At 36.9% G+C, this 13,477-nt stretch overlaps 1 protein-coding gene across 1 annotated transcript; it reads left to right on the plus strand.

Moving 5' to 3' along the window:
- Nucleotides 1–503: 503 nt before the first annotated feature.
- LOC133534808 (zinc finger protein 845-like) lies at nucleotides 504–8,612 on the plus strand. The gene is made up of 8 exons (XM_061874093.1): nucleotides 504–839; nucleotides 2,118–2,246; nucleotides 3,301–3,589; nucleotides 3,663–3,749; nucleotides 5,202–5,331; nucleotides 5,488–5,715; nucleotides 6,758–6,866; nucleotides 8,057–8,612. The coding sequence occupies exons 1-8, from the start codon at nucleotides 693–695 to the stop codon at nucleotides 8,534–8,536; spliced, it is 1,599 nt and encodes a 532-aa protein (XP_061730077.1). The 5' UTR covers nucleotides 504–692; the 3' UTR covers nucleotides 8,537–8,612.
- The last annotated feature ends 4,865 nt before the right edge of the window (nucleotides 8,613–13,477 follow it).

The following is a 13,477-nucleotide window of genomic DNA, read 5'->3' on the forward strand; positions in this document are numbered from 1 at the left end:
GGAACTCTGCAACAGAATAGTAGGCTTTCTGAATTTATAGCGTTTTTAATTTTGTAGTAAATAAGTTAAGTTATTCTTCAAATTTGCCGCCTTTTTCTCATTGATAGAGCTGCCTTGCCAGAGAGTATTAAAGGACTAATAGACGGGCATAGCCCGCGACGTTAGTCGCGGTCGCGGCCGCGGCCCAGTATGCCCACCTATAAGTGATTTGAATATGACATGTCGCGTTGGTTTATTATGCGAAAAAAAAATATATTTTAACATTTTTTAACGAAGTTTTTAAATTATAGCGTAGACTTGGCCTAAAAGACTGGTATCCAGAATATAATTTAAAAAAAATCCTCTCACTTGACACTGACAGCAGAGCGTTCAGAAATTATGATTCAAGGCATGACCAATTATTGAAAATACAGGAAACATTTAAATTTCAGATTAAATCGGAGTCAAATTGGCGGCAAATTACTCACCTGATGTAGAATTGATACTTAAGGAAAATAATAAATGCAAAGGTAATTCAATCATGATGATTTCTACCTAAGAGTGTCGTTCGAAAATTGATATATTCACGACATATTCGAACGTTCATACGGTTCATACTTCACAAAAAATAAGTGAAGTAGCAAATAGATAAAAATAAATTTTGTTGTTTATTTATCCTGGAAACTGTGTTCAGATTTCAGATTTTAATTAAAATGTCCTTACCTGACCAGCATGGAGTTCAACTCGCGTTTATAGAGGCTTGTCGTGCCTGCCTTGATACAAAAAGCACGAATTATGTTCAATTGAGTAGTGAAGGCGGTGCTTGGTCAGAATTGTATCAATTTTGCGTCGATTTATCGGTAAGTCGCATTCGTTGATTTTATGAATGAATAGTCGACTGGAAAAAAAGGACTAGATGAATAGATTACCAGTCAGAAGTATAATAACCGGGATACACGAGGCAAATTTTTCAAGCCAGGATAGCAAGCTAGTGCTAGTAAGCTAACAAGGTACTGCATCTATCTTTGTGTATACAAAACTAGCTTATTTCCAGGCTAGTAAGCTAGTGCTGAAGCTAGGATAGTTTTAACAACTTCCCGTTCTATTTTTTGAGCTATCACTTCCAACCATTGATTTTGCTGTCCTGATAGTTTAGTGTGGCCGGCAAAGCTAGAATCTCTTCAGCTAGTGCTAGTTAATTTTACTACATGAATATGTTGTTACTTACTGTCACAGCAATGGTATGGTTTACCTACCGGCTTAAAATTACACTGGCATGTTCCAAGAGTGGACAGTAAGTCAGGGCAGTATGTTTAGCTATCTAGCTTGTTATCCTGGCTTAAAATAATAACCTCCTGTATCCCGGCCCTAAGACCAGGTATTATTTTAACAATTATAGAAGTACAACATGATTCCATTAAATACAAAAAATAAATAAAAATAAATATTATAGGACATTATTACACAAATTGACTAAGCCCCACAGTAAGCTCAATAAGGCTTTTGTTGTGGGTATTTAGACAACGAAATATATAATATATAAATATTTTTAAAATACTTAAATACATAGAAAACACCCATGACTCAGGAACAAATATCCGTGCTCATCACACAAATAAATGCCCTTATCAGGATTTGAACCTGGGACCATCTGGCCGCCTAATTTTCCTGATTACAGTGTCCAAAACTAATCTAAAAAAACTAAAATGATTAAAAGCCAGCCTTTATAAGATGTAAACATGTATCATAGGATACTGGACGGGTTTGGTGTATTTTGCTATAGGGGGTTATATGCTCTTTTTAAGTTACCTTACCTCAAATCTGCTAGCTCCTAAATGCTAGGAGACTTCCACTGTGTATTTATAATATCCAGTATGATATTAGTGTCCACCAAAAAGTAGATTTTTTGCCAAAACCCAAACCAAAGTTTCGGTTTTGTTCCAGTGTAGTTAGTTACCTACTTTACCGAAACATGATCCTTATGCTAAAGCCTGCCAAAACTGAGACCAAAACTTCAGTTTGATACTATTTAAGATATTAAAGGACATATATTATCTATGTGTTAGCTCATAATCTATGTGCCCAGTATGATATATAGTGCATATCTGGAATTATGATTATTTATGTACTTTGTATAGGTATCAGTTGATGGTGGCTCACAACTCTTATGTAGCAAGTGTGCAGATCTAATAAAGCTCTATGCAGAATTCAAAAAACAGTGCCATAAGTCAGAAGAATTTTGGTGCTCCCTACTAACAGATGCAATGGTGAGTTATGATATGCTAATAATATATTTAAGAATAAGTATGTTGTAAATTTACAAGATAGCTTAAAATATAAGCAGAAATAATTAATTATTACATCAGAAAGAGGCTTTCAATTGTATTACTTGAGCTTACATGTAACAGGTTTTTCATATACAAGTTGTTTTTTAGTCACCTGCAAAAATTTACAGGCTGAATATGTATATAGGTCATGCTAAGCAACTTTTGCTATAGGACCAACCCAGAAATCGCAAATAAAAATTGGCTCTTCCATACAAAATACCAACATCAGACCAGCCAAAATGTATGAAACAGCAAACTTTTTTTCGCGATGTCTCATAGTAAAAGTTGCTCAGTATGACCTAAATATAATGTAATGTAATAAATAATACGCCGTAAATTAATGCAGGTGATTAAAAAAAGACCTGTATGTATATTTTTGATACTTAATTCATTAAATTACAATTTTGCTTAGATCACTTGGTACTGTATATTTGATTCAGATTTTTCATTTAAATTTGAACCACTTCCCGGTGTCTGATATTGTAATTCCGATGTTGTCAACAAAATCACATATTATTGCTTTGCGCCAATAATATGCTAACACAAAAGTAATCTGACGATGCAGTTGAAGGTCGTCACATAAACTCATCAAGGGAAAAACACAAATACATTGAATTTAGTCTCTTTAGAAAGATCTTTAGATTGTACTTTACATGCAAAAGAGTGGAAGTAGTCAGCAATAAAATAGTGTATAAAAAAATTTTTTGACTGTTACTTGTTATTTATGATTTATTTGAACATAATTTGTCTTGATCCTCAACCATCAGGTTTGTTTAGGATATTTCAGAAATATACCTACATAATTTCAAACATTAGATTCTGATCATCTTACAATCTGATGGTTGAGATTACAATAAAGTTAGATGCATTTTTGAGGACATACACCTGGGGTTCGTCCTTACTCCATCATTTGCAAAACTTGGCTTATAATAAGTTTTTGACAAGCCTGTTACATGTAAGACAAGTACTTAATTCCCAATTGTTTTTTTTGTAGAAGTGTTCTGTAAATAAGATCGACATAAAGGTGGAAAACCATGAAATTCACATTGTTGAAAGTAACAGTTTAGATATAGACGGACACACATACCACTCAGGAATTGATACTCATAAAAACCATGATGACATTGATTCACTCAAAGAAGAGTCTGTTGAAGTATTAGAAGAAAGCATATTTGAGGGAGCTGATTCTTTCATGTCAGATATAGACCTCAGTGTAATAAAAAAGAAAAAATCCAAAGATATCAAAAAGAAACTAAAATGTGATACTTGCCAGAGAGAGTATAGTAAGTGTTTTTTAATAAAATAAGTATTCATGTTTTAGTCCAAAACTTTGAAGCAATGTTTTTTGTTTTACAGAAAATAAAAGATGGTTACTGAGTCATTTAAAAACTTGTGAAAATACAAGTAAAACAACAGTTACTAAGAGTGAAGTATTATATTGCGGTAAGATCTTGTGTTTAATTAAAATGAATGTTTTCGTATGTAACAACACGCAACTGTTATTTAGTATGTACAAAAAAGTAAACGCTCTTCACGCATGCACGTCAGAGTAAGAGGGATTGTACCTTAACTATAGATCGTGTCATACACGACGACGCGTGCCTTGAATCATAATGTCATGTTATTAGGTTAGATTTGACAAATTTGCGCGTCATAGTGGATGACACGAACTATACCTCCATCTAGGCCAATAGGCCAATTCGAATGATCAAACCGATTTTTGAATCATATTAGTTAGCTGTCATTCGCGCGCGCGTCTAATGGGTACCTTTAAACTACTAAATAAAAATGGTGATAATTACAATTTAACTTATGATACGTTTGACAGTTGTATTTTATGGGCATTTTTATAAATATGCGACCGTGCTGACGCCACAGTTCATCAGAGAGCCTAGCCAAGATGCCAATCGTTTTTTTTTATACTACGTCGGTGGCAAACAAGCACAGTAAGGTACGGTAACCTCTGTATCACTCTTCCTTATTAGTGCGATAGAGTTACGTTCGCTAAGGGGCGTAAACGATTTGCATCTTGGCTAGGCAGCCAAATGTGATCGGTCTACAACCCGGTCCCAGACTTATGCTGCCCAATGTGCATAACAGTGTACCCAGCAGCGTTGCGGGAATGTACTACCTACAATCGTTATCATTGTAGTGTCAACCTTTTTTAAAACATAAAAAATAGCATTTCTTTTGTCTCGTTACATTTTCAAACAGATAATGGGATGCATTAATTAACAACACAAGTGAATTAACTCTTCCTTAGCGACAAATAAAAGAGATATTGTCTCGTGAAGCATACTTACCCCGGTGTCTTTATATTATACTAGGTGATACAGAATAAGGAAGTTGATGTTGCATGAAAAACGAAAATTATACTAATAAATACATATTATTAACTAAATGCAAAGATTAAAGGCAATAGGAATCTTTACACATGAATAAATTCGTCGGATTAGTTACTTAAAAACTGTTTGAAAACTAACTAAGCTCATTGAAGAGATATATAGCACAAAGTTATATAAGGTACGACCACAGAATATATTAGGACAGTACAGTACTAACGTTACAAAACGCTTGCAAGTGTTCCATAAAAATATCCCCCAGTTTTTAGCAGTCTTAAACGAAGGCGTATTAACGCCAATTATTGGCGCTTCTGGGCGCCCTGTTTTCATAATCTCCATAAGCCTCGTAGCCTCGTTTCCGCAAACAGTCTGGGACAACTTATCAGCCTAGATTTTATCTAAGGGGTGCTCTTTGTAATAAGCAATTAATAGTTTGAACCTCATTGGAAAATCCAATCGTGCCCAGACAAGTATGCAATACTGGCTTCAATGTGTATTTTTAAATGACTTAGAAACTAATTTACTGAAAAATAATATGTTCTAATATTTCAAGGTCTATGTGAATTTACATCCGATCGGGAGCTAATGAAGGAGCATTTGGACGGCCATGATATCAGCAATGAGATGAAATGCGGAAATTGTGATTTTGTCGGTAAAGATTTCGCGAGTATAGTTTCACATAGGTAATTCTTAGAATCTGTACGTTGAAGATAATTTTACGAGTATATTGTTCGAAACACTGAGGCGAGATGTTTTTTCTTCGCTCGGAAGCTAAATTATTATGCGTCTTCAAATTTTTGGAATTGCTTTTTGCACCATTCTTTCAATTTTTTTTTCAGATATTCTCATCAACCTAAAGATTTAAAAGCCAGGATTTTTTGTCATGTGTGTGACGTGACTATGCGTTCATCTGCTGTCCTTCAGTATCACTACAGGACAGTACATTTAAAAAAGCCAGGCTTAGATTGCACGTTGTGTAAAAAGTCCTTCAAGACGTACAAGTGCTGGCGAGACCATGACCGGTGGCATAGAGTTGACAAATTCATATGTGACATATGTGGAAAAAAGTAAGTAGGTAATTCCCATTTCATAGTTATGTGTTGGTTACTAAAATACTTATAGTTCGTGTCATCCACGATGAAGCGCAGATTTGTCAAATCTAACCTTTAATATCATTATCGCGTGAGAACCCAACCCCGAATGGGTTCACCCTAAAAATGTTAAGAGAGATCTTCCACTCCCTGATTGAGTCACTCTAAAAATGAAGCCGGCAAACTCGTCCCCTATGAGCAGCAAGCAAATATGAAGCATGCAAAGGCAGTTGCGTCAGCTGTCCCTTTCATGGCCACTTCCAATGGACGCGTGCAAAGCTTGATTCAGTCAGTCCCCTCATACATCAGTATGAGGGGACTGACCTGCCTGTCAAGCCGTCTGAACAGTATATTCCCTCGTGGAACTCAAATGTGCATACTTAGGGCTTTATACTCTTGACCATGAACCACGTGCTTCGCCAGCGCCCAGGTCAGCCGTGTGAAGTGTAGCCGCTGCCCCTTAAATAAATAAATAAATATTATAGGACATTATTACACAAATCGACTAAGTCCCACAGTAAGCTCAATAAGGCTTGTGTTGAGCGTACTTAGACAACGATATAAGTATATAATATACATATAAATATTTATAAATACTTAAATACATAGAAAACACCCATGACTCGGGAACAAATATCCATGCTCATCACACGAATAAATGCCCTTACCAAGATTTGAACCCGGGACCATCAGCTTCGTAGGCAGGGTCACTACCCACTAGGCCAAACCGGTATTCACTAGAGTGAATTTCATTATTGTATGGAGTAACTGTCAATATCAAATGCTTTTGGATTTTTTTTGGTATTTTAACACATTTTTTAAATTAAAAATGTAAGGAATGCAGAACTTTCCGACACATTGCTGATTTGTTAGGGAGAACCGCCGGATACTCCACAATATTTTGATATTTAGACGAAGAGAAAGTATTCTTACCTATTTATTATCTTTATACAATCTTACCGGTCTATAAGGATTAATAACACTGAGTATCCATTTTGACACTTTTGTTATATTCCAGATTTTTATATAGAAATGCAATCGAAGCCCACATGATCGACCATGCAGAGTTCAACAAATTCATTTGCGAAACATGTGGCCGTGGTTTCAAGCGACTCTTCAACTTGAAGGTACTTTGTATTGATTTTTCCGAGGATTATGCTTGCTCCCACACTCGAGTCGCGAATCGCACGTCTTCAACGGATGCCAACCACGAATGCGAAGTCGATTGCGACATTTACATGTTGATAATTCGAAAATCCCGAGAACGCCTCATTTCGCCTACTGGCAACAAGTGGCTTTTTTAAGCCACTAATGACATATAATGGTAAACTATGTGGTAGTTTTTGATCGTTAATTCTTTTTTCCACTTTGTCCTTTTTTATAGCTATTTACTGTAGTCTGGCAAACAGGTTGTGTCAGTAATACATAGTAAAAAAACCAAACTCTTCCGTCCTTTTGGGGCTTGTAATAAAAAATATATTATAGGATTTTTTACATATGTTGACTAACTCCCACGGTAAGCTCAATAAGGCTTGTGTTAATACGTACTAGCATAAGAAATACTTAAGTTTTTAGTCAAAAAAAGTATTTTTGTTGATACAAGCTTATCGCTGACTCACTAACACGATTCTAACAAACCCAAACACAAAAAGGTTGCGTTGTTTTATCACAGAGTTCCCATGGCCACCTCCGGTCTTCATCTTGAAACTTCTTGAAATAGGATAGGAGAGGATATATGGATACATCGCTATGTACACGTCTTAGTGTTATGTCAACTTCTTTGGTGCCAGAAGAAATGTACGTATAGCTCTCTTAGTCTCTCTACGTCATATTTTCTTCTTATGTAATGAAATGTGCGTATCATGATGCATCCTTAAAACCTCACTCTCAGTTCTAATTAAGTTGTTGTTGTTGTCCTAAATCACCCCAGAGGTGCAAAGGGCCTTCACAAGCTCGCGCCACGCCTTCCTATCTTCAGCTCGCCTTCTGGCCTCGCTCCAGCTCAACCCGACCACTCGTAGCTCTCTTAGGACGGACCGTTGCCAAGAGTGTACAGGGCGCCCGGACCACGGCTTCCGTCCGGCGGTTTCCGAACGAAAGCTATGGTAGCGTTATTCGTCTCCCCTCTTCAAATAGTATGTCCTATCCATCTCCATTTCCGTGTCGCGATTTCTTCGTCACTGAGTGTTTGCCGGCATATACTCCATAGGTTTTATTTTTGGGTCTAATCTAATTAAGTTACTTAATACATAATCGAAGCCTAATAGAAATTTACAATAAAAATAAACAAATTATTAAATAAAACTCTTTATTTCAGTGCCACGTATCAAATCGACACATCAAACACGCCCCGGTCAAATGTTCTCATTGTGACAGGACATTTAAATCCGACTTTACTTTACAAAATCACTTAAGATTCGTCAATAAAGAAAAGCCTTATAGTTGTCCAGTTTGCACTAAAGGGTTTCCATCAGAAGTGACACTGAAGAATCACCTATTTTGGCATAGCGACGAAAGGCCCTTTAGCTGTGAATTGTGTGCCGCCAAGTATAAAGCTAAAAGCCAGTTAAAAATTCATATGAGACAACATACGGGAATAATGCCATTCAAATGCCAACACTGTGACAAAAGTTTTGCCAGTTCAAACCAGTTGAAGGTACACTCCAGTGTTCATACAGGCGTGCGTCGCCATAAGTGCAATTATTGTCATAGGACTTTTCATGGGAGGAAGCTGGTAGAGGCACACTGCGCCGCGCAACATAAAGACAAAGAGATTAAACTAGATGTTCTTATTTGAAATGTTAATTATTTATGTACAATCAGAACTAACATTTGTAAAATTGAAATTGTTTTTCATTAAAAAGTCAACAATAGTAGTCTATTTTACTCACATCTGTGTCTGGTTTTGTAAGGCACCTCAAATTGGGGGTAGCTTCACACAACACCAATATTGTGCTATCGTAGGATTTTCCGTTCTAGTTTCCCGTGATCTAGAAATAAAGATTCTGGCTCGTCCTAACTGGGTCCTGCGTCCTGGGTTTGAACCGATTGCATCTCAACAACTGCTGCTCCAAGCCCGGGGTTCGCTTATCTAGGAATTCTTGGTAAACATAATAATGTTTACCAAGAATTCCTAGAAGAATATTAGCTAGTCATATAAATACAAAGGCTAGTCTGTCCCAGTTTTGAATGATTCACGGTTAGTTTCACTAGACTTAAATTGACCGGTATATATACCGTGATTACCTTTTATATTGTTTTTATGGAGCTCCCGATGTTTCGACGCAGTTACATGCATCTTGTTCACGGGTAACTGGACGCCGCACGCACGAACGTTCGACGCGCACGAATGAGGGTAGACCGAGCGCGGTCTATACAACTTTGACACTCACCCGCTATCTCCAGTTACCCGTGAACAAGATGCATATAACTGCGTCGAAATATAGGGAGCTCCATAAAACAATATAAAAGGTAATCACGGTTTATTTGCCGCGTGCCGGTCAATTTAAGTCTAGTCTATCCGAGTTACCTATTTGATAGATATGCTTGGAACAACCGTTTATAACTTTACGTCTAAAACTTAATCATGACGTTCAATTTACAATAGGAACTTTGAAACTTTCCAGATCATATGCATTCTTCACACTGATTTTACTAGAGAAAAAGCTGTATACGCAGTTTCGTATGCCCCGCTTCGCTGGGTGGAAAATTTCAATAACCTAACCTAATATTTTATGACGGAGACGCTCCAGTTTTGCATACAGTTATTGGTCCATTTTTTACGCATTTCTCCGGTCCTTACGTTTATGCAAGGGAGAAAAAAGCGTAATCCATCAACGTCGGAGGCAGTGTCTCGTTAACATAATGAATTAGTGCCTCTTGATAGGACCATTATAAGCTGGTTACCGCTTCACCCTTGACTTATGGTTGCGGCAAAAACAAACACGTGTAAGTACCTAACTGTAGAGTTAGGTGCATATTTGAGGTCCGATAACTTTGATTGGTCGGGTTACGTTAAACTAACTTTTAAATAATATCCAACTACTAGATCTTTGAGAGGAAGTTTCAAAGATTATATTATAAGTAAGCGTGTGTAGTAATATTTGTTTCGGTGTTCAGTGTTACTCTAGCATTCAAACTTACAAGACTGCTGTATTTATTAGACGTTGAAACTTAGTACCTATTAGGTAATTTAGGTTATTTAAGTAGAAGTTTCATCAGACCTGACAAGAACAAGTGACAAGAAGTACTTCATTCGTTTAGACACTAGTATTATATGATCTGTGGTTTAGACTCAACTTAGACTCGGGCTCACCTCTTATACACCCTTTACATTCATATTTCTGTGGTCTTTACTTTTGTTTTACCTTGTAAAGACTAGCCACACTACTTACTTAGTTTATAACACAACAACGTAGTTTACCGCTCAACTCAATTTTTATTGATATTCTAGGGAGACTTTACAAGAGCATCTATTTTCGTGAATATGGGCGCAACTGAAATAGTTGCGTACTCACAGGTAGGATTGATTGTAATAGAGAGGTAAAATCAGAAAGCGCTGTACTTCGCCATATGTTTTGCGGTCACTGAATTGTCGAACTTTTGACAATCAGAGTTACCGCAATATGTATGGAGCTGTACAGCGCCATCTCGTTAACCTGTCAAATACGAAGCACGATATTGCCTTAGATTTTACGTATCTTTGGTAGGCAGGTGTTAATTACCTATAGCATGGGAGTGCCAATGCGTGGTGATCGCAAATCGTCTTATATAATCCGTTTAGTCGCAAAGGGATCTGTGGCCTAAGCGTTTTACGAAGGTTTTTATGCGCATTCAATCCTATTTCATACAACGCTGGTTGTGTACCAAACATGAGCCGCACAATTCAATAGAATAATGGCCAGACAACCCCTTGTGGGACGTAAAGCCTTGTGCTCCCGGCAAATTGCAAAGGTCACCCTTTAGCTACCTACACCCTTATTTCTACATCAAATATGCATTCGACGATCTGTTCGTTACGCTGTTCCCCAGAATTTCATAGATATAAATCCGTATTACAGAAACATGGCAGGGTGCTAGCACTAAGTATAGCTATAGGGACGCTTTTTAGGGTTCCGTAGCCAAATGGCAAAAAACGGAACCCTTATGGATTCGTCATGTCTGTCTGTCTGTCCGTCTGTATGTCACAGCCACTTTTTTCCGAAACTATAAGAACTATACTGTTGAAACTTGGTAAGTTGGTAATGTATTCTGTTAACCGCATTAAGATTTTCACACAAAAATAGAAAAAAAAAACAATAAATTTTGGGGGTTCCCCATACTTAGAACTGAAACTCAATTTCTTTTTTCATCAAACCCATTTTTGAAAATTGGTTTGAACGAAATCTAGGAAGTATTTTTTTTAATATGTCATAAATGGTACGGAACCCTTCATGGGCGAGTCCGACTCGCACTTGGCCGTTTTTAACTCTTTGTATTTTAATATTAACCATTCTCTAGAATTTATAATACTACATAATACCTACCTAATGCCACGGTACATTAATTAAATGTTATTTGTATAAAAGTATAGGTACTTATCATGAATTGAGGCGATTGTAATGACCACGCATTCTGCCGCTGTGAGCGAAGGATCTGATAGGAACTTTCAGTATATAATAATAGCGTTTATTAGCATGAGTAGTTTAGAAAAGTTAATCACTGTCGGCTTTGTGACGACAATCAAGCATTCATTGGGAATCAATGTTAGAGTTCTGTAGTCTAGCCTTATAGTTTCGCCATGTCCGTCTGTCTGTCCGTCCGCAGCTTTGCTCCGTGATCGTTAGTGATAGAAAGCTGCAATTTGCCATAGATATGTATCCATCATATGCATGTATGAAATCATGCACGGCGATAGACCGGTAAAAAAAAAATCAACACAGCTATGGCCCAACCATAGCTGTGTTGATATAGAACAAATTGTGTCAAAATATTTTGAATAATATTATTATCCAGAGAGGAAAATGAGAACTACGTTTGTATGAAAAGGCGACTTCGCACGGGTCTTCAACAAGTGACACAACATTTTATAAAGTTTATGTCACTAAGGTAAAAAACATTAACAATTATGACTAACTTAACTTTTTTAGTGCTACTTGCACCATCCGACTAAACCGGGGTTAACCAATTAAACCGTTAATCCAGTGTCAAATTGTACTGGTAACCATGGTAACTCCGGGTTTAACCGGTTAATCCCGGGTTAGTGGGATAGTGCAAGTGGCCCTTATTGGTTTGATTATTTTCTTCTTTATGCCGGAAAGGAAAGTTTCCTCATCCATCATTTATTAGATAATGATATTTCTATATCCAGTATCTGTTTGCTTAGCAACTAGGCGAACCAACCCAGTCGTATAGATTGGGCGGATATGTGGAAATAAGAAGAAATCTCATCTAGGCGCCGCTCGTCCCAAATATCCGAGCACCTTTACAGCTTCTGCCACAGTTAAGGCATTTTTTATGTTACATCGGCCGTGTCCTGAATCTTTATGGGAGATTGCAAAAAGTTTTAGAGGTTTTGCACTTTTATTAAACCGCTCAGTGACGATAACCGATAATGTTCCCTTATCGAGAGGACATCCAAAACAATATCCGGAGAAAAAGGTCGCAATGAGGAACTTGGCAGGGATCGGGCTGAGCAAAATGAGATTTGAATGACGGTTAATTTCTTTAGTTGGTAATTTTTGCGTAACTAGAACCTTTTTTCATCGGCACTAATAGCGGGTATATTAAGATGGAATAGCTAACGAAATAACGGTACTTTTTCTATGAAATTTTCATTTCTGGAGAAGACTGTTTCCACTAACTAAATCTTAACAAATCACTTTGATTTTGATGTCGATCGCTTCCGCATAATATATTCTGGGTTTATTGGTTTCCCTTAAAAAAATGTATTGCAAATATTGAAAAATAGGATAACCTATAAACGTGGTTTTTCATTGTAGATAAAATATTTAGAATTGTTTTTTTTTTTATCTTTTATTATTTGGTATCATCTATTATCTTTTTTTCTTTTATTTGGTTCAGCGGATAAGCATTGCTATTCAGAGGGGCAATGCAGCCAGCCTTCTGGGCACCCTACCAAGCGGTCTCGACCTGGGACAATTTTTTTATTTATAAGTTTTTAATGTCAGTTTTTAATTGTATTTCCACCCATTTGTGTTAAAATGAGTAAATGAAATGCCGTTATTTTTATCTTTTTGTATGGACGAGATATTTCCCTCTTAAGGCAAATAATTGTAACTAAGAGAAATAATTATATTATTTTATAAATAAATGCCAACGTCGAGGCTAATTTATTTTTGGAAATACCTACACTACAGTTTCAATTTACTAACTACAAACTAACCAAGTCAAGTCCTGTGAACCTGAATTACTCAATAATTTTTAATCAGGAACGGGACTTTCTGCATAAATCTGAAATGAAAAGAATATCATCCCATCATCACTACACAAAATAAATGCTCGTCACGCCTCGCTAACATACACAATGGGGACATACTTGTGTATGTCAACCATTAAATGCCTAAACTCGTCCATGCATAGGTCATGAGTCAGTTTAATATCCTAAAAGCGATTCGCCACAGTACCCTGTCCCGGCGGTCCCCAAACCGGCGATCACGCCGCCGCCCATCAAATCTATTCGACGTGTCATCGTCACACCGCCTACGCAACAAAGTGATATGGCATACAGAAATAGAAA

The sequence above is a fragment of the Cydia pomonella genome, chromosome 2 (genome assembly GCF_033807575.1).
Source record: "Cydia pomonella isolate Wapato2018A chromosome 2, ilCydPomo1, whole genome shotgun sequence".
Classification (NCBI taxonomy): Eukaryota; Metazoa; Arthropoda; class Insecta; order Lepidoptera; family Tortricidae; genus Cydia; species Cydia pomonella.